The sequence below is a fragment of the Diabrotica virgifera genome, chromosome 5 (genome assembly GCF_917563875.1).
Source record: "Diabrotica virgifera virgifera chromosome 5, PGI_DIABVI_V3a".
NCBI lineage: Eukaryota > Metazoa > Arthropoda > Insecta > Coleoptera > Chrysomelidae > Diabrotica > Diabrotica virgifera.
The window spans coordinates 95,177,582-95,199,675 of NC_065447.1; the positions used below are offsets into that span (position 1 = coordinate 95,177,582).

The 22,094-nt window shown below is 33.1% G+C and overlaps 1 protein-coding gene across 1 annotated transcript in view; it reads left to right on the forward strand.

Annotated features, from left to right (window-relative positions):
• Positions 1-22,094, forward strand: part of LOC114333014 (protein O-mannosyl-transferase Tmtc3) — a 1,018,587-nt gene that overhangs the window by 371,354 nt on the left and 625,139 nt on the right. Inside the window, exon 3 of the mRNA XM_050651491.1 lies at positions 10,284-10,365. Coding sequence (XP_050507448.1) covers positions 10,284-10,365 — 82 coding nt within the window. The remainder of the gene's footprint in view (positions 1-10,283; positions 10,366-22,094) is intronic.

Here is a 22,094-nt window from a genome sequence, read left to right on the forward strand (position 1 = left end):
GTAAAGAACCAATCAGATGCAAAATAGAAATTGATGGTATCAGTATTGAACAAGTAATGGAAGTAAAATACCTTGGAATTACATTGTCAAGTTACGGAGACCTAGACAAAGAAGTGAGAAATCAAGTACAAAAAGCAAATAGATTGGCAGGATGCCTTAATAACACTATATAGCGAAACCGACATATTAACACTGAGATGAAGTCAAGAATTTATAAAGCCAGTGTATAAGACCAATAATGAAAGATGCATCAGAAGCAAGACCCGATACAGCCACAACACAAAGACTACTGGAAACGGCAGAGATGAGAGTATTAGAAGAATTACAGGAAATACACTGAGAGATCGAAAGAGGAGCGAAGACATTAGAAGACAATGTAACGTACAGTGCATAAACGAATGGACACTAAATAGAAAAAAAGAATGGAACAACCACAAAACCAGAATGGGGGAGACACGTGTGGTCAAAATAGCACGATATAAATCATCAATCGGTAGAAGAAGTATCGGCCGACCGCGCAAAAGATGGAGACCTTCCATAGAGGTATCAATCCGCTAGTGAACAAGTAGAATTGCATCTAAAAAGAGGAAGAAGAAGAAGAAGTCCTATATAATTAAAATCGCATTTAATCTGCCTTGCATAAACCCTAACTTAATTTGGGATTTATTTATCAGTTAGTCTCTTCGATATTTTCTTGATGTTACTAAGTAGTTTTATGTATCTATAGTTTATGCATTGTTGAAAATCCCCTTTGTTTTTGTAAGCCGGCACTCATATGCAGCTTATCGGTGGAGAGTAACAAACAATGGTTACTCTCCACCTTTTGCGCTATCCCTAAAAATACAAACGCTAGAGACTATAGTGAATACAAAACCATCTAATTAAGTCATGCTCTGACATTATTCTTGAAAGTAATACATGGTCATATAAATAAAAAACTAGAAGAAGGAATAGATGATAGTCACTTTGGATTCAGGAACCAGAGAGGCTTTATTTGCTTTTAATGTGATAGCTCAAATGCATGCAAAATCAGGAGAGGAACTAGTCAGGAATATGTTATGGCTCAATTTCTATTGAATGTAAGTAGGTATGTAGTGCATTTTGGAAGAAGCGTTACTATCTGCAAGTGAAGGAATAATAATTAACGGACTATTAACAACATAAGATATACAGATGACACCATGATTATGGAGAGCTCTGCTGAACAACTCTAATTATTACTAAACAAGACAAAAAGTCGTGAAAAATATAGACTAAATATCAATATCAGAAAACTACATATATGATAACAGAGAAATCAAATATACTAAGCCTGGATCCCTCGTACCAAAAAGAAAGTTTATTAGTACAAACTGAAAATCTTAATAACTTAACGGTGTCTAGTCGGACAAACTTTGATTTACGGGAACACTGGAACAGGGAAAGTTTTAATTGTGGACTAGGTTGCAGGTTTCGAACGTCAGTCTACGAAAACGTCCCATGTATTTTGTCGGACAGAAGTTCAAATTGATTTGTTACCCTTTCATTAAACTCTCATGCAAAAATCAGACTGCTATTTACCACCAACATAATTCCTGTCATTTGACATGTTCTACGTGTCGAACTTATTAAAATGCCCAACATATTAATTTGTCGGACAAACATTTTTTCATATATTTATAAAGTTTGCTATTGAATAAACTTAAAAACAACCTGCTAGTCTTCACAATCATTAACTTGTCAGGATGACACGTTTCACAATTAAAATCACGTTCTACAATTAAAACTTCCCCTGTTCCAGTGTTCCGCTACCTAGGGCGGCAAATTATAAGAGGGCGGCAAAAATATTGTACAAAAAATATTTGTATATAAAAATTAAAATCGAATAACATTTAAGTACATAGTACATCCATCAATGGGATATAAGTGGGTATTCATTTCTAGAAAACAAATTGCATTTTCTTAACACTGTTCATTCAAAAAGTACAAAAGTCGTAAATTTAGGGATTATTGGGCCGTTGCGTCGGCAACACAGCAAAGGCGGCTAGCGCACTGTTCTATAATTTTTTTTTAAACTAAATCCTTTTGGGTTATTCGTGGTTGAAAATTTGCCATTTTCATTGAAAAATGTCGCCTTTTCGGACGGTTTTTTGCGAATACCTTATGCATCCAACGAAAAAAACTATATAAATAATTTTTGCAGTTTATGAAAAATCAAAGAGATTCGTTCCTTCATAAGTCTTCTAGTGATAACATAAAAAGAGATATGGTAGGTAAAAAGAATTTTTTTTGTGCATGCTCAAATAAGTGTGTTTAACTTAATAACAGAGAAATGGTCGATTTTAAGGGTATAATGTTTTCAGTATCTTTTGTAAGTACTACCTGAAAAAGCCTTTAAAACGCCCGTACTCTTAAATTTCGATTACATTCAAACTAAGCGAGATATGGTGCAACAAAAAAGTATGACTAATTAATTTTAAGATAAAATGCGAGGTATGTATATTTTAACCCCTCATTCACCAAATTTAAATGCATCGTTTTGCTTCTACAATAACTTCTACTAAAGTGTTATTTCTATGTTCAACAAGTTGGACGGGTTTAAAATGTATGGTTTTTGAAAAAAATAAGATCAAATTATAGAGAGCATTTTTAAATTTTTTTTTTAATTCTTCCTTTTTCTACATGTAACTCGAAAATGATAATGAGATAAAGTAACGAAAGAAAAATAAAATTGTTATCTAATAAAAACCTACATTTTTGTAAGGTATTTTTTTACGTATCTCTTATCACTGTCGAATTGTATGCGCTCTATAATTTGATCTTATTCTTTTCAAAAACCATTCATTTTAAACCCGTCCAACTTTTTGAATATAGAAATAACACTATAGTAGAAGGTACTCTAGAAGAAAAACGATGCATTTAAATTCTGGTGGATGAGGGGTTAAATATACTTCTCATTTTTTCCTTACTTACAATACATTAGTCATAAGTTTTTCTTGTAGCATATCTCGCTTAGTTTGAATGTAACCGACATTTAACAGTTCTCGTTTTAAAGGTCTTTTCAAGAACTACAAAAGGCATTCGTAGCATTATACCCCTAAAATCGACAATTTGAGCAGATTTGAGCATGCACCAAAAAAAATCTTTTTTCACCTACCATCTCTTTTTTTATTAAAACTAGAAAATTTATGAAAAAATGAATCTCTCTGATTTTTCATAAACTACAAAAATGTTTTATATAGTTTTTTTCGTTAGATGCACAATTTTTATGGTATTCCCAAAAAACAGTCTCCGAAAATTGTCCTTTTTCAATGAAAACGGCAAATTTTTAATCACGAATAACTCAAAAAGTATTGAGTTTTCAGAAAATGTATAAAACAGTTATTGCTTAGGATTAGGTTCTCGGGCCACTTCCAGTGTTAGTTTGATAAATAAAATTTCCACCCCCCGAGAACGGGTGGGAACTACCCCCAAGTTAAAAGCGTTATAGGATATAGCGTAGACTTTGTTTCTTGTGCTATTCCCTACTTACAGTAAAAATATCAAGTAAATTGATGCAGTAGGATGGAATTCGGAGCCAAATACCCTCACTGACTGCACTAATAGATACCTAGATCATTCATACATGAATGCATTCACTTAAAGGTTCATTTGGATACCACAATAAAATCACCAATCACCAATAATTGACATATCTAAATATTTAAAGAAGAGTGGATTGAACGATATTTTCCCTAATTTTGATATTGCTTTGCGCATTTATTTGTGCCTCCAAGTTGCCAACCAACGTGTCCGCTGAAAGGTCATTTTCGAAAATGTTAAGAATTTAAAATAGTCATGAAAATATTTTCCGATCAAGTATGACGCAAGAAGGCGATAAATTTTGACGACATTATAGATGATTTTTCTAAAAAAAAAATCAAGAAAGAAATCTGATGTGATCGAACTGGAATGACAATTTTTATGTATTCTTATTTAAATTAAAAAATCTGCTTGCAATTTTTTTTTAGCAAAAATGGTACATGCTTGAATTGCGGCTACTAGAGAATTGCCTAGGGCGTCAATTGACCTAAACGCGGCCCTGCCCCATACATCAAAGTTTGTCCGACTAGACACCGTTAAACTATTAACAAATTCTCAGCTTGGTAGGTATTAGTAAACTTTGTTTTGGTACGCGGGATCCAGGCCTATACATTTTGGTGATGTATCGATAGAAAGGGTTGAAGAAAAATCAAATAAGTACCTGAGAACTTGGATTTCAGAAAATAGCGATTAAACATTAGAAATAGGGGCCAGGATAGCAATACCAAAAAATAAGTTTGTAAAAGTGAAAACGATTTTCTGCAATAAAGACTTTAGATTAGAACTGAGAGTAACTGATCTGAGATGTTACGTTTTTTCTGGTTAAAGCTGGTTACTGAAGCAACAATACATAACAGTCATTTATAATGTAGTGTTAAAGAAGAATGCTTAGAATATTATGAACACAGAAGAAACACAACACGAAAGTATTGCGAGAAATGGGCAAAGAATACGGCATAATAAAGGCAATAAAATGATTGTTAATACACGGAAAGGTAAGAGAAGGAAGGAGGAGAGTAAGAAAGAGAGTATCACGGTCAAAAATTATCAGTGACTGGTTTATATGCAGTTCAGTAGAGCTCCTCAGAGCAGCGGTAGATAAAGTAAAAATAGTGAGGCACAATTGAATCGGTCATTTTGAAAAGGGGTCATCTCCACTTTTTTGACATTTCCACTTTTCGTTGAATTTATATTTAATACACATAGAGACGTCTATTTCACATGAAAACGGGTCAACTTTCAATGTTATGACCATAAGCACAGCATACCCCGCAAACCAGTTCAGTTTGAAAAGGGGTCATCTCCTAAAGATACTCATTTCAGATGACCCGTTTTCAAAATTAACATCACGGGTCATCTCTATTTAAAAAAAAAATAAGTTTCTAGGTCTTTTAAAATTTAAAATAATTTTTAAAATATTCATCAGCTTGTATTTAGCCGTTTAATGTGTGTAATAAACAATATTCACATTATAATTACTATTTTTTTCTTTTTATACGAAAATGGGCCATCCCCTTTTAAAAAAATTGCGGTTTCTAGGTCTTTTCAAACCTAAAAAAATATTTTTAAGTTATTGATCAGCTTGTATAGTGAATATTAAATCCAAAAAAAAATACTTAAAACACAATTATTTTCCTAATAGTCTTAAAGATAAAAAGTTTTTGACCTCTCCTGTAAAATTTAAAAAAGTGGAGATGACCTCTTTTCAAAATGACTACCAGCAATTTTATTGCTGGAATCGAATCTTATTATTGTATGTATTAATAATATAGGTATGCAAAGTCCGCAGATAGTGTGCTACTTTTTTTATAAACAAAATGGCGCCCGAAAATCGTGTTTTTTTTTTAATTTTTGCTCTATACCTCCAAACATTTTAACTTTACACCAAAAACACCCAAATAAAAATTCTCCGCAATTAAATTATGCATAGAGACGTGTTTTCCCCGATTCACTTCGACGAAAACTTTCCCCGGAAAAAGCGGGTTTTTCCAACAAAATCTTTAATTTTCAACTAAAACTTTAGATAAGTAATTGTTAATCAATAACTAAATAACTTGGTAATGCAAAAGCCCTTTTCGAATGGATTATAATTCCAGAAGCCAATGGAAATTGAATGAACAGTTTAGCAACAATTGGATTGTTAATTAAAAATTTACGGTCGCTATAATAACGACGTACACTATACGTATCTAATGTACATTACAGAATTGAAATTTGACTATTTAAGCGGCCTCAGGAATATTTTAAAATTATAAACAATTTTTTGGCTTATAAACAAATAGAATATCTCGAAAAATATTAAACTAAATTAAATTGTGAAAACGGTATTCGAAAAACAGCGGCAGGACGCTTCTTTTAAAAGAAAAAACGTTTAATTATGACGAGTGGTTCCTGAGATACAACCGGTAAAAATTGACCGGAAGTTACGGCAAAGATATAAACAACAGGATCATAATTTTCAAACCATCACCTTTTTATTTTTGTCCTCTTTCTCCACACCAATTTTCATATCTTTAAAATACTCATAACATATATTATTATAATAAAAACTATCGATAATACTCAAGTATATTCAAATGGGAAATAAGCCACAATTTTACCTAAAAATGATTTTATTAACGTTTCGACGCCCAAGTCGGGTGTCGTTGTCAAAATACAAAATAATAAAAATTATTATAAAAATATATATTAATATATAAAAATAATAAAAATTATTTTGTATTTTGACAACGACACCCGACTTGGGCGTCGAAACGTTAATAAAATCATTTTTAGGTAAAATTGTGGCTTATTTCCCATTTGAATATACTTGATTATAAAAATGCCACAAGAAAATAGCTTCAGAACAACATATCGATAATACGTGTGAAAATTGCCAAAAATAGCAAAATTCCAATCAAAAATTAGGTTGGAGAAAATGTAACCCTCAAAGTTAAAAATCGGTATACGTTAAAAAAATGCATTTTCTCGGTTTCCCATGGAGCAATTTCCTTCATTCTTTTTTTGTTCCCTAATAACTCGAGTAGAACCATCGAACTAACGCATTATTAAATGTGAAACTTGCTTTTGTTTTGTTATAATAGATTAATTTATTTATAAGAACAGAAAACTACATATTTTTTCCAGTTGTAGGCTTTTTATTAGATAAACTTACTACAAGGGTACCTTTTAAAGTTAAAAACATAAATATTCTCATTTGAAAGCTGTATAATTATTTAAACAATTTTTATTTAAACAAATTAAAATTTTGTATTATAATAAATAAATTAAATTATTATCACAAAACAAAAGCAAGTCTGACATTTAATCATGCGTTAGTTCGATGGCTCTACTCGAGTTACTTAGGAACAAAAAAAGAATGAAGGAAATTGCTCCATGGGAAGCCGAGAAAATGCATTTTTTAACGTATACCGATTTTGAACTTTGAGGGTTACATTTTCTCCAACCTAATTTTTGATTGGAATTTGGCTATTTTTGGCAATTTTCACACGTATTATCGATAGTTTTTATTATAATAATATATGTTATGAGTATTTTAAGGATATGAAAATTGGTGTGGAGAAAGAGGAGAAAAATAAAAAGGCGATTGTTTGAAAATTATGATCCTATTGTTTATATCTTTGCCTTAAATTCCGGTCAACTTTGACCGGTTGTATCTCAGGAACTACTTATCATAATTAAACGTTTTTTCTTTTAAAAGAAGCGTCCTGCCGCTGGTTTTCAAATATTTTTTTTACAATTTAATTTAATTTAATGTTTCCCGAGATATTCTATTTGTTTATAAGCCAAAAAATTCTTTATAATTTTAAAATATTCCTGAGGCCGCTTAAATAGTCCAATTTCAATTCTGTAAAGTACATTAGCTAGGTATAGTGTCTTTTTATGAAAAAATCATAGTTATTCTTATGCATCATAATTATTGTCGTTATTATAGCGACCGTAAATTTTTAATTAACAATTCAATTGTTGCTAAACTGTTCATTCAGTTTCCTTCGGCTTCTGGAATTATAATCCATACGAAAAGGGCTTTTACATTACCAAGTTATTTAATTATCTATTAACAATTACTTATCTCAAATTTTAGTTGAAAATTAAAGATTTTGTTGGAAAAACCCGCTTTTTCCTGGGAAAGTTTTCGTCGAAGTGAATCGGGGAAAACACGTCGCTATGCAGAATTTGATTGCGGTGAATTTTTATTTGGATGTTTTTGGTGTAAACTTAAAATATTTGAAGTTATAGAGCAAAAATTGAAAAAACACGATTTTCGGGCGCCATTTTGTTTATAAAAAAAGTAGCACACTATCTGCGGACTTTGCATACCTATATTATTAATATATACAATCATAAGATTCGATTTCAGCAATAAAATTGCTGGTAAATAACTTTTCCCAAAAATGGCCTATTCTCCGATAATCAGCCCAGAATATAATTCAATTGTATGTACATTAACTTTTAAATAATGTTTAAATTAAATTACATTCTAACATTAGTTTCTGACTCGGCCTAACGGCTTCATTGCACATTTTTACATCGCGTTTAATCAACACTTTCTTTTTACCCTCGTCGCATAAATAACTATTAAACATATTATTTTTTAATAGAAAAAATATGGGTGACCTATAATATGTAAAATTTGCGCAGGCGACGGCAGATTTAACCCCACTTAACACGAACAGCTCTTTGCCAAATTGCTTTCCATCCGGGATCATAGATTAACTATCAATTTTCTAGATCACTTTTTAGGATATGGTAATAAAATTTAAATTTAAACACAGGTGTTAATATTAAGATTTCTATAAATTAGTTATTTCTTCTAGTTTTATCATATCACATACAGTCTCTTCTATACGACTGTTTTGTATTATCGCAACAACGAATATTTAAAAAGTACGAAAGTAAGTTGCTCTAATAATAATCATTCTAATAAAAGCATCTACTGTCAGTGTAACATAATTTAGAACTTATATAATATCAAAGAGTGTGTTTGTGTATTGAAATCTAAAATGCTAAGACCTGTTTTAGATGTAGAAAGTTTAAGAATCCTCGACGCACTACTTCCACCAAAAGTCACCGTTAAATGTTGGAGGGAGAGTACAAGTAAGGTATTACCAAAGAAACCAGGAAATTTGGCATAATTGTTAAAGAGTATGGATTGTTGCATACAAGTCCAACTTTATATTGTCTACAATCTCACATTGACCAAATTCGTAAAACCATGGTACCTAAAAAGGACGTTTCCTTTGTAAACGAACCAAAAGTAGTACCTTCCCTACACATTCTGCCGTCTATCCAACATTCAGTTCCTCCAGTTAATTTACATCAAAATCCCATAAACGAAAAGGTAGATCCAATGATAGGACCTAATCATCGTGATGATAAACTGGTACCCTTTAATGAACCTGCTGCTGAAGAACGTATTACTCTTAACAATTAACCACAGCAGCCGCCTATACCTGAACATCAGCATTTAGAATTCATTCGACGTCCCAATTGAAGATTTCAGAATTACATTATTTTTAATTGTTTTATATTTTTATGTTCAAAATAACATGCGAGACTATAATATTCTTCTTTATTATAGCATCACCCCGCAATGTTTATATATGCTTTGTTATGTCATATGAATAAGTCAATACAGTTAGTAGTTGTCATATGATCCTAAAAACAACCTGGCAAAATAATACAATATCATAAAGACAATAAAGTGTATTGATTAAAGTGTATGAAAAAAGTGTTTTGTTTTATACCATACTTTGTATTTATTAGAGTACAAAATGACACATTTCATATGGGTAATCTGCAATGCGCATTGTTGGAATATTTTCCTAGCGTCGCCGTTTGGTACTGAGTACCTCGCTTAACAGATTACTTGATTCGTTGTCGACATTCTGTTTCACTTACTACAATAAAGTGCCTTTAATATGGGTGCGTTTCATGAAGGGGTGCATGGGAACGATCGAGCAGATATGTTAGCAAAACAAGGCTCGAGAGAAACTTTTAACGGCCCAGAACCTTTCTGTGGCATCACTAAAAGTGCCACGAAAAACTAGGTTCAGAAATGGCTGATAAAGAATCATAAAAAAAAATGAAGAGCCACTCAAGAGCAAATCCAGACTATAAAAATAATCTCTCGGGCAGTTTGATGAACCTCAATAAACGAGAGATCAAAACTGTTACTGAAATGGTGACTGGAGATTGCCATTTAAGAAACCAGCTATAAAAACTAGATAAAGTGAATAAACCATGATGCAGAAAGTGCGAAATGGAAGAAGAGACCGCCATACACATACTAGGCCATTGCAATGTGCTAAATGAGCTAAGGATTGAATTAACTGTTTAACTGAGGTTTGAATCAAAAGAGATCCTAAAACTACCAATAATAAAACTGTTGGCCTTCGTTGCGACCACAGAACTTATTAAGAGTTTAAGGAAAAAAACAGGGTATGGTACAAAGGCCTCATGACCAAGTACCAGAGACGAGTTTCTCCTGATCTTAGAAAAAGAGCAAGAAGAAAAATAATATAAAAATCGTTTAAGTATTTTTATCAAAAAATATAATAATCAACTAAACTTCGTTGTTTCTTTGAGTTTTGTCACATACACATAAATTTATAAATTTTATCTATACAGTGCTATTCGTTTTTTTGTGTTTATTGCCATATCCTTAATTAAAACTTTAATTGAACTTTAAATCAGTGCTAACACAGTTTCTTACTTTCCAGAATGTGCTCGATGTTTCTTCCAGAACTATCAAGTTTCGTAGCAGCGATGTTATTCGCCGTTCATCCCATTCATACGGAGGCGGTAAGTTATCAGTGTTGTAGCGATATAATTAATACTAAGAATATTCCTGCGATATTCTTGAAGTAATCTCGAATATGAGTGGTGTCAACTGCATTTCAAACTCTCGTTTTGGAGTTTCATTTCAAACTTTAGGCGGTAGATCTTAAAAGGATATAATGTTAGCGTAGAAGTTTGTATTTGGCAGTGATAAAAAGGTCTGGATCTAAATAGTAGAAGATTCAAAATATTATGAAATAAATAATACAGTTCACTTTAGTCGAGCATTACAATTATTCACAAAATATGGGGAGGGTGGAGAGAGATAGAGAGAAAAAGGAACCTTATTTAAGAGGGCCTTACTTAATATACAAATAAAGTTATTCTATTGATAAGTCAGAAAAAATACCTGACTTTGCAATGTCAGTTCAGATTATTGAATTCGAGAGTCTTTATTATAATTACGTATTTTTTATGGGAAATAAGCCACAATTTTACTAAAAAGTGAATTTATTAACGTTTCGAATATAAAAATGCCACAAGGAAATAGCTTCAGAACAACATTAAGAAGTCTTTATTATAGTCCAAGTAATGAAGCTTAAAATACGACAAAACCTCGCAATTTTTACAGAACAGATCGATTTGCTTGAAAATTTGGGAATAAGTAGTGGATAGTCGAAGGATCAAAATTTATACGATGCCGAAAGGCGCTTTTACCATGGGGGTGGTTGCCACCCCATCTAGGGGGTGGAAATTTTTTATTATATTTTGACCACAAAAGTTGGTAAAAACATAAGCAAAAAACGTTCTATATAGTTTTGTGATAAAATTAATAGTTTTCGATTTATTCGCTATTGAAAGTGTTAATATTATATCAAAAAAATCAATGTTTTTAATAAGTTTTCTGCTAATAATTCCAAAAGTTTTCGTTTTATCAAAACAACATTACTTAACAAAAATATACCTTTTGAAAAGATAACCAAAACCGTTTTTTTTTAATTTGCTTTAAGACCAATAGTAATCGAGCTATACTTTATTATATGTTAGCTCTTCTTCGACAAATGCTAAATATTGTAGTTTCAAAGTCAAAAGACGGGATAACTATGCATTTTTCGAGGATAACTTCTTGAAACTAATTTAAAATATTTAAAAATGTCTATCTCTAGAAATAGAAAAAATGTCTCTAGCTTAAAAATTAAGTGACTTATAATGAAAAGAATGTCAGTCCCTATTTTTTCAGCGAAAAAGTGATCGGAAGCAACCGCTCTCATCACAACCCTAATTAAAATTAGTCATTGGCCTTATTTTCTCTTCTTTATTTATGTATTATTAATAGGTTCTAGAAGTTTGACCGACCTAGAATGATGGGTTTAAAAAAAATGGAGTTAAGAGCGAATAACGAATGTTTGTCATTTGAAAAAAATGGCTTTTTCTTCAGAATAGAAAGATTAGCATCAGAGATACGAAAAAATGTTTAAGAAGGAAAATGTAGCTTATTTAATTCCCAAGAATCTGGTTGGAAAAAATTCTTTGTACGGCAAAAAATCAATGAAATATTGACAATTGAAACTTGTAATAACATGCAAAAACCATCTTTACCAACCCTTTCAAAGTCACCTCTTTTTGCGACTGATGATTTTTGAAAGATTTAATAATAATATACCTATAGATCTTGTAAAAACCTACAAAATTTATTTTTTACCAAACTTTCTAAGATTAAAAATAAAAAAGTTACGGTTAAAAAATCAATACAGTGGAACCCCGATAAGTCGGCCCCCGATAACCCGGAAGTCCGGCTAACCCGGACCGATTTTCATCAGACAAACATTTCAACAATTCAAAATAAAAGTTTATGTATGTAATATAATATTTGAGAGATAATGTGTATTTGTGTAATTTGAACTATACGATAATAATAATAAATAAATGACTCATGGCACACAGCGGCATGGCAGAGCGACGTTCATTATCTTGAATTATCGGAAACAACTGTAGTAGTATTCCTTTATTTATTTCAATCAAACAGTCTTAGCATTGTTTAAAAAAGACTAAAAGACTATTTAAAAAATTCTTTTTTAAACAATGGACTTAGTCTTCACTGTTCTAAAATAACATATGTAACATCGTTCCGATTGTGACTGTATTGTGTGTAGTACAGTCTTGTGTTGTTCGCTTCCGTTTGCTTAGGTTTGTGTTTAAGTGTTTTTAGTAATTTAGATGTGTACTGTGCATTAGGGTGGTTCGAAAAAAACTTCTTGTTTTATTTCAGATCGCTATAGTGCGCAAAATTTGCCATTGGTATAGACTTGAAAAAAGCACTAATTATTATTTTTTTATTAATTTGTCTTCCGGTCGCGCAATGCCATCGAAGTTAGCAAAAATTGAGAAAAACCTTAATTTTTCATATATTTTTTTAAACAGGACAGATGGTTTTAATTGCGTTCTTATACCATGAATTAACTGTATGTAAAATCAATATAAATACACTTATTATACATTTGTTTCATATCTTCCGGTCGCGCAACATAATACAAAATGAGTAAAATTAGTAGTTTTTGCAAAATTTCAAAGTTTGACTCTTTAGTGCAATTTAATCACACGACTTTTAGAGATGCTATAGTTTAATTCATTTACAATAATATATTTAAAATTCAAGCATATAAGATAAATTTTGATATTCAAATGGAATTCGGTCGCGCAACTTCGTCAAAAACAGCAGACTACCGAGAAGCGAGGCGAAAGTGACGAATGCCAGCGAAGCGCGCGCAGCCACAAATAAAGATACATGTGGGAATACCTCTACAATGGAGTATTTGTCTTCTCCATTATAACGAACTGCCATTCCACCACCTTTTCCAACACTTAGATGAAAGTACAACAGACCCAATAGGATATTCTGGACCAATTGGAAAGGTCCTACCTGATTGTGAAAGACTACCACTTATTGATTTTAATCCTATTGATTGTGAGATTCCAAAAGTTGACAAGCGTATTCTTAGCAAGCACCAATAATTGTACTTGCTTGAGATATCAGAAGTCATCAAGTCAGGACATTGTTTAGATGACTTTGTAGTGGGTACGTGATCCTAGCCCAACGTCACATTCAAGACGGCTTGCTACTGCTAACAGAGTTTTGCGTTTCTACATCAGTGTGTCCAACCCTTCTGAAAATCTGAGAGAGATTGTCACATTCAGTCTCAAAAGTTATAATATGCCTATGTGGTTTGCCACAAAAATAATCCACAAATTCCCAGATGGGCCTAGACATGATCACAAAATAATTGAATCTTCAAGGTTGTTACCAAAAAAGCTTCTTCAAGTTGTTGATCACGTTTTACAACAGAATGCTTACTTTGTCCACCCGAAAATTTACTTTTGGTTATGGTAACTGATGAAAGAAACCATATCCGAGAGCTGGGTTTTAGGTGTATCATGAAGGAAAAGCCAGCAATATCTGAAAGTGACTCTATCAGAATCTTTAAACCATCAAATTTAAACTTTGAAGCTAAATAGTATTATGAAATTATCAAATGGAACACCAGTACACTGACTCCTCTCCACTGCTAGGAACATTGACTAATGAAGAGATAAAACAGTATGTGAGCAATGACTTCAAGCCTGTTATGAGTATAGATACTTTCCCATGCCATACACAGGCAGTTGAAAGATGCGTTAAGCTAGTGACCGAAGCTTCAAGTAAAGTGTGTGGACACAGTTCCAGCGACGGCTATATTAGAACCACATTATTGCATCGCTCAGCGATGCCAACTTTGACATTGGGCCAGGATCACATACCACAAAATTTTCTGAACAATGTCCTAACTTGACGATTTCTGATATCTCAAGCAAGTACAATAGATCCTTGCTAAGAATCCGCTTTTCAATTTTTTGAATCTCACAATCGATAAGATTAAAATCAACAACTGGTAGTGTTTCACAATCAGGTAGGGCCTTTCCAATCGGTCCGGATATCCCATTGTGCATGTTGTATTTCCATCTAAGTGTTGGAAAAGGTGGCGGAATGGCAGTTCGTTGTAATGGAGAAGACAAATACTCCATTGTAGAGGTCTTCCCACATGTATCTCTATTTGTGGCTGCGCGCGCTTCGCTGGAACTCGTCACATTCGCCTCGCCTCTCGGTAGTCTGCTGTTTTTGACGAAGCTGCGCGACCGAACTCCACTTGAATATCAAAATTGATCCTATATGCTTGGATTTTAAATATATTTAACTAATTGAATTAAACTATAGCATCTCTAAAAGTCGTATGATTAAATTGTACTAAACAGTCAAACTTTGAAATTTTGCAAAAACTACTAAATTTACTCATTTTGTATTATGGTGCGCGACCGGAAGATATGAAACAAATATAATAAGTGCATTTATATTGATTTTACATACTTTTAGTAGTTAATGCATGGTATAGGAACGCAATTAAAACCATCTGGCCTGTTTTTAAAAAAATATGAAAAATTAAGGTTTTTCACAATTTTTGCTAACTTCGAAGGCATTGCGCGACCGGAAGACAAATTAATAAAAAAATAATAATTAGTGCTATCTTCAAGTCTATACCAATGGCAACTTTTGCGCACTATAGCGATCTGAAATAAAAGAAAAAAATTTTTTCGAACCACCCTACTGTGCATATACAGAGAGAGTCTGTAATTTGGAATAAATTCAATATCTCAAATACTAATTGTTTTTTTGAAAAATGCTCAGACCCGTCGATTAGTATTTCAAATTGTCCTTTTTAACATACAATAATAATGTATACAGGGTGTCCCAATTTAGAGATATGACGTCATCGTTGATTTTCTTAAATGGCAACACTATCATTTTGATAGCTATTTTGATAGAGTGTGTAAAGTTATACATAACTGCTAAATATAAAATTTTTATTTTCTACCATTTATTACAGAATAATAAAAAATAACAAAGTTATGTCTGTAATTTGGAATAAATTTAATAATTCAAATATTAGATGTTTTTTTGAAAAATGCTCAGACCCGTCGATTATTATTTCAAATTGTCATTTTTGACATACAATAATAATGTATACAGGATGTCCCAATTTAGAGATATGACGTCATCATTGATTTTCTTAAATGGCAACACTCTCATTTTGATAGTTATTTTGATAGGGTGCGTAAAGTTATACATATCTGCAAAATTTCAAATTTTTATTCCCTACCATTCACAAGGTAATAAAAAATAACAAAGTTATGAAAAACAAGTACATAATTAAAAAATAATTGAATTACTTAATTATTTCAATTAAGCAAATGCTCATAATGTTGCCCTTAATTATTGTCAACTAGTCAATGGGCAACATTATGAGCATTTGCTTAATTGAAATAATTAAATTAAATTACCTATTATTCGATCATGTACTTGTTTTTCATAACTTTGTTATTTTTTATTATCTTGTAAATGGTAGGGAATAAAAATTTGAAATTTTGCAGTTATGTATAACTTTACACACTCTATTAAAATAGCTATCAAAATGACAGTGTTGCCATTTAAGAAAATCAATGATGACGTCATATCTCTAAATTGGGACTCCCTGTATACATTATTATTGTATTTCAAAAATGACAATTTGAAATACTAATCGACGGGTCTGAGTATTTTTCAAAAATACAATTAGTATTTGAATTATTGAATTTATTGCAAATTACAGACATAACTTTGTTATTTTTTATTATCTTGTAAATGGTAGTGAAAAGAAATATGAAATTTTGCAGTTATGTATAACTTTACACACCCTATCAAAATAGCTATCAAAATGACAGTGTTGCCATTTAAGAAAATCAACGATGACGTCATATCTCTAAATTGGGACACCCTGTATACATTATTAATGTATGCTAAAAAGGACAATTTGAAATACTAATCGACGGGTCTGAGCATTTTTCAAAAAAACAATTAGTATTTCAGATATTGAATTTATTCCAAATTACAGACTCTCTCTGTATATATTTCATGTTATTTCAGTTATAACGGAGTTTATCTGTAAGTATACCGTATCTTATTAATTTTTACCATATTCTCCGGCTAACCCGGATTTTCGATAACCCGGATCGGCCGCGGTCCCGATTAATCCGAGTTATCGAGGTTCCACTGTATATTAAAAAAAAGGAGAAATCCAATTGGAAGCATAATAATGTAAGTTAGCGGTATTTTTAGTCATTGGTCTTATTCATCCTTCTTTATTTGTGTATTATTAATAGATTCTAGAAGTTTGAGTGGACTTTGTTCAAAATATTTTACAGTTAGGTATAGCCTAACGGAGTTGAGTCGTGGACTCTCACAGACGCCACCTGCAAGAAAATTGAGGCTTTTGAGATGTGGCTTTATCGTCGAATCCTGAAGATATCTTATACCGACCACATTACTAATGAGGGTGTTTTTCTGAGAATGCAAAAAGAAAAAGAGCTGTTAATCAAAATAAAAACAGCCAAAATCGAATACCTCGGTCACATCATGAGGAACAGTGAAATATATGGACTGCTGCAACTGGTCTTACAGGAAAAAGTAGAGGGAAAGCGAGGACCAGGAAGGCGAAGGATTTCGTGGCTGAAAAATTTATGTACGTGGTTCAACACAACCACTACAAATCTTTTCAGAGCAGCAGTGTGCAAAGTACAGATTGCCATGATGGTCGCCAACATCCGAAACGGATAGGCACTACAAGAAGAAGAAGGTATAGCCTCCCCTATTGTAAAAATCACGAGCCGCCACTGATTATTTCATCCATGATTAAATTGAAGAGTTCTATGCTCTATGACATTAATGTTGCTATATAAAATAATTAATGATAATTACCAACCTCTTACCAAGAACATTATACACACGAGTATATATTTTGAATGAAAAAGTAAATTTTCAAGCTTTTATAATTTAAGTGAACAGACAGGACATGTATTCTGCCCCGCATTATACATCTCCTGAACTGAAACTCGCCTGGAGCTTTTTTTAAACTAATATTCATTATGTGAATAATATTATAGAATGAATAAAGGCCTTTATTATTATTATTATTATTAAGTTTAACAAACAACCAATGAACTAGAACGAGAAATGAGCAAACAACTTGGAAAATTGGATGTAAAGCGTCACGATAAAGCACGTTATTCGTAGCAAAATCTTTTTCCAATCGCAATCGTTGAATCAAACTATTTCTCAATTCCTTGAAAGGACATTCTGTTGAAAGACTTCGCCAGACGTAAATTGTCTTTTTGCTGTCGTTCTGGTCATTAATTTCTGAAAAGAATAAGCGTACAAGAGATAACTGGTGGTCGACAATTCGTTCTGTGTCAATTCGCTCCCGGTAATTTGTACCAAAACACAATTTCGAAAAAACGAAAATGTCGACGACTAATTGTCCTTGGACGAGCTGATCCCGGACCTAATCTATCAGGGAATAAGCGGGCTCGACGACAGTTCTAAATTGCCTTCATCAGCATTCGTGTTTGACGGAAAACTCACAAATGAATGAAGAGTTGTATTTATTATTTTGAAGCCGGCGGGGGATAAAAAAACCTTAATAATAAAGAGAAATACAAAACAGCAAATTCAGCCTCTAAATCTTACATGGCTTAACACAGAATGACACAGGTGCTAACTAATAAATCTATCTTTGTGTTGAATGTGTAATAACAGTACGGGGTAACTGAAATTTTTATACCTACAAATTTTCTGAATATTTAATCATACGTGTTTGTGTGACAGTATGCGTCAAGATTATAAAACGATAACAACCAATAATCTTTTTATAAGTAGGAACACTTCTTCTGTGTTAAAGGAAAAAGTTGGCTTATTTAGGAAAAATAATAAATCCGTTCATTAAAACTAAAGATGTTCTGTTTGGTGTTTAGAGGAAGATGGACGGGCTAAAATTCAGAAAACTTATGTCATCGTAAACGCACAGAAAATTCTATCTTTCCCCCCAAACTTCTGTATACGTTCCAATTTAATTATTATTATAGTACCATTAGTTAAACACAATGTTTTAACAACTTTTTTGCCTCTTAGTACTTTTTCGAAAAATCAGGTTTTATCGAGATATTTTGAATATTCGTCAAATCCACCACATATTTCTATATGGTTAAGTACGATTATGGACACTTTGTAATAATATGAAAATTTATTATGATTTACATTTTTAGGTATATTTTGAACCATATTAAAAAAGAAGCCACATCTTGATAAAAGGTGCCTTATCGAAAAAATACAATCAGGCAAAAAAGTTTTAAAAAGACTGTGTTTAACTCATGGTACCGCAGTAATAGTTCAATTGGAACGTACACAAACATTTGGGGGGTTTAAAGGCACAAAACTCCCATAAATTTTGTACGTAAACGTATTAAAAAAGAAGCCGCATCTCGATAAAAACTGCCTTATCGAAAAAACACTAGGAGGCAAAAAAGTTTTGAAAATATTGAATTTAACTAATGGTACCACAATAATAAATTAATTGGCACGTATACAAAAGTTTGGGGGGGGGGTTTAAGGGAACAAAACCCCATAAATTTTTTAGGGGGTGCACAAACTTCACTGTAATTTTTCTTTAAGATGCTCCTGCCATAAGAATACCACATGTCCATTTTCAATAAAAAATCTATAATAGTTTTCGATATACTCGAAAAAATCGATTTTTATTTTGTAAATTCAAAGGCTGTAACTTTTTTTATGTGCATATTTGTACCAAGGTAAGTTAGGCTCATTCGAACTATTTTTGGTCCCAGAATATGAACTTTAATTTATGACCTGTATTTTTGTTACACCCTGTATATAAATCGGCGTTTAATCTTGTCAAATTTCAATACTATACGAACCAAAACTTCAGCCAAAACTCGAATTAAAGAAATTCGTGTTTTTATCGTAGTCTTAGCCAAGCCGCACACCAAAGAAACATGAAACGAAAAACATGAAACGAAAAACATGTTTCATGAAAAGAAAACACTGCTAAACAAATCTCAAAGTCCGCCTACCAATGAAACGAGTGTGATTCATGCTCATGACACATTTTTATTTTCGGATAGTTTCATAATTGGCCGGACATATATTTGTTTAGCAGTGGTTTATTTCCATGAAACGTAATTTACGTTTCATATTTCTTTGATGTGCGGGCCTGCCTTAGAAAAACCACCGGTAGAGACGTTTTGTGCTACAATTAACATTAGAATTCGTTTTGTCGTATTAATTAAACGCTTTTTGTATTTATTATTATTATTATGATCCAGATTTAGCCATACGGCCCGCACTCCCTGTAAGGGGAAAATTCACTCATCCCAGATACCTAGGGTATCAAAAGGATTGAGCTCTGGTGGGACTCTTTCCGTGTTATCGAGCCCTAGTTGACTTGGTACGCCGGAGTGTCTCCCAAAAATTTTCGCACGCATCTGGAGGTCGAGAGTAGAACAGCTTTCTGCATAGTCTTGTAAAGATGTTCATTTAGACCTAGCTTTTTGATGTTTTCTATGAGGTTCTTTGGAATGACTCCAGTAGTAGAAAGAATAATAGGTATTGTCTGGGTACTTTCCATTCTCCATTGTCTCCTTATTTGTATTTCGAGATCTCTATACTTGGCGATCTTTTCGTTGTACTTAACACGCAGATTATTGTTGTTAGGTATCGCCACCTCTATTAATGTTGTTTGCCTAGTAAGTTTATTAACTAGTATGAGATCCGGTCTATTGTGTGCCACTGTTTGGTCTGTGAGCACAGTGCGATCCCAGTATAGCTTGTAGTTGTCGTTTTCAAGCATTCTATCAGGGACGTATTGATAATAAGGAAGATGGTCGGTTTGGAGAAGTCCAAGTTTGTTAGCTAGTTCTTGGTGGAGAATCTTTCCTACTGAGTCGTGGCGTTCTTTATAATCAGTTCCGACAAACGTCTGGCAGCCCCCGGTAAGATGTTGGATGGATTCTTGGGCTTGACATCCATATCGGCATTTGTCGTTTTGGACCTGAGGATCTTTTACAATATACTTCAGGTAATTTCTAGTTGGAATAACCTGATCCTGAATGGCAAGTAGGAAACCTTCTGTCTCGGGAAACATCTTTCCTGATACCAACCAATAGTTCGACGCTCTACTGTCGACATATTCTTGGTTGACCTCATTGAGATGCCGTCCATGCAATGGTTTACCCATCCAGGTGCGCATTTTTTCGTCCTTAGATAGGTGGTTTATGCGCATTTCCTGTTCCCTCAGTTTAAGCGGCGTTGAGTTATCTACTGCGCAGATTGCACGATGTAAAGTAGATGATTCAGCCTGTGCCTGAAAATAAGTTCTTAAGTTAGCCACTTGTTTATCCAATTGCTCACCTATGTCCATGAGTCCTCTTCCTCCTAGATACCGCGGTAATGTTGTTCTCTCTACTGCACTGCGAGGATGATGGTTGTGTGCCTTCGTGAGAAGTGTTCTTACTTTCCACTGAAGACTTTCTATATCGGTTTTTGACCATTTGATGATACCAAATGAGTAGCTAAGCGCGGAAAAGGCGTACGTATTTAATGCCTTAAACAAATTTTTACTATTGAGATATGACCGATTAAGCTGTCTTACCCTTCGTACAAATTCAGAAGTTAGTTCGGTTTTCATTTGTTTATGATCAATTTTCCGCGCTTGCTTTACACCGAGATATTTATACATATCATTTTTACCCATGGCCTCGATGTTCTGGCCATTTTGCATATCGAAACCACCGGGCTGAACCTGTCCTCTGACTATATTTAAGATACGGCACTTGTCTAGACCGAAGTGCATACTAATATCATTAGAGAAGGTTTCTACAGTTTTTAGCATCTGATCTAAGTGTTTTCGAGTTGAAGCCATTAATTTTAAATCATCCATATACAATAAATGATTAAGCTTCGCTACAACAGTATTGTTATTTTTGATGCTAAAGCCTGAGTCAGTGGAATTCAGTAGCTGAGATAGTGGGTTCATTGCTAGGCAGAACCAAAGTGGACTCAAGGAGTCCCCTTGGAAAAGCCCCCGGTTAATTGGGATATCTTCAGTTTCGATATTATTTTCACCAGGTATTTGAAGGTGAATTTTTGTCTTCCATTCAGTCATTATATATTTTAAAAAGGTCACTATATTATCATCGACTTTATATATTTTCAATATATCGATAAGCCATGCATGCGGCACTGAATCAAACGCTTTCTTGTAGTCAATGAAAGCAGTAAAGAGATTTCGTTTTTTGATATATGCCTGGTTAGAAATGACTGAGTCGATAATAAGCTGTTCTTTACAGCCCATGGAACCCTTAGCGCATCCTTTCTGTTGAGGCTCTATGATATTGTTTAGAGCACAGTGTTGGTAGATACGCCGAGCTACACAGGATGTGACCAATTTGTACAATGTTGGTAGACAAGTAATCGGGCGATACTTGGCTGGATCTTGGGCGTTAGTTTGATCCTTTGGTATTAAATAAGTGGTCCCCTTAGTAAAAAATGATGGTATTTCCTGAGGATTAGAAATAACATAATTAATTAAAATTGACAATCGCTCATGAACACTCCAAAACTTCTTTAGCCAGAAGTTCTGGACTCCGTCCGGGCCAGGAGATTTCCAGTTGTGAAGCTCTTTGATAGTATTCGAGACTTCTTCAGTGGTGAAAGGTTCGTAAGGAATATTATTGTAATGTTGACAGTTGTTCGTCGTGTCTTCAATCCACCCAGCATTGTTGTTATGAGTAGCTGGCGTTGAAAGTTGGTTTCCCCAAAACTCATGAATTTGTTC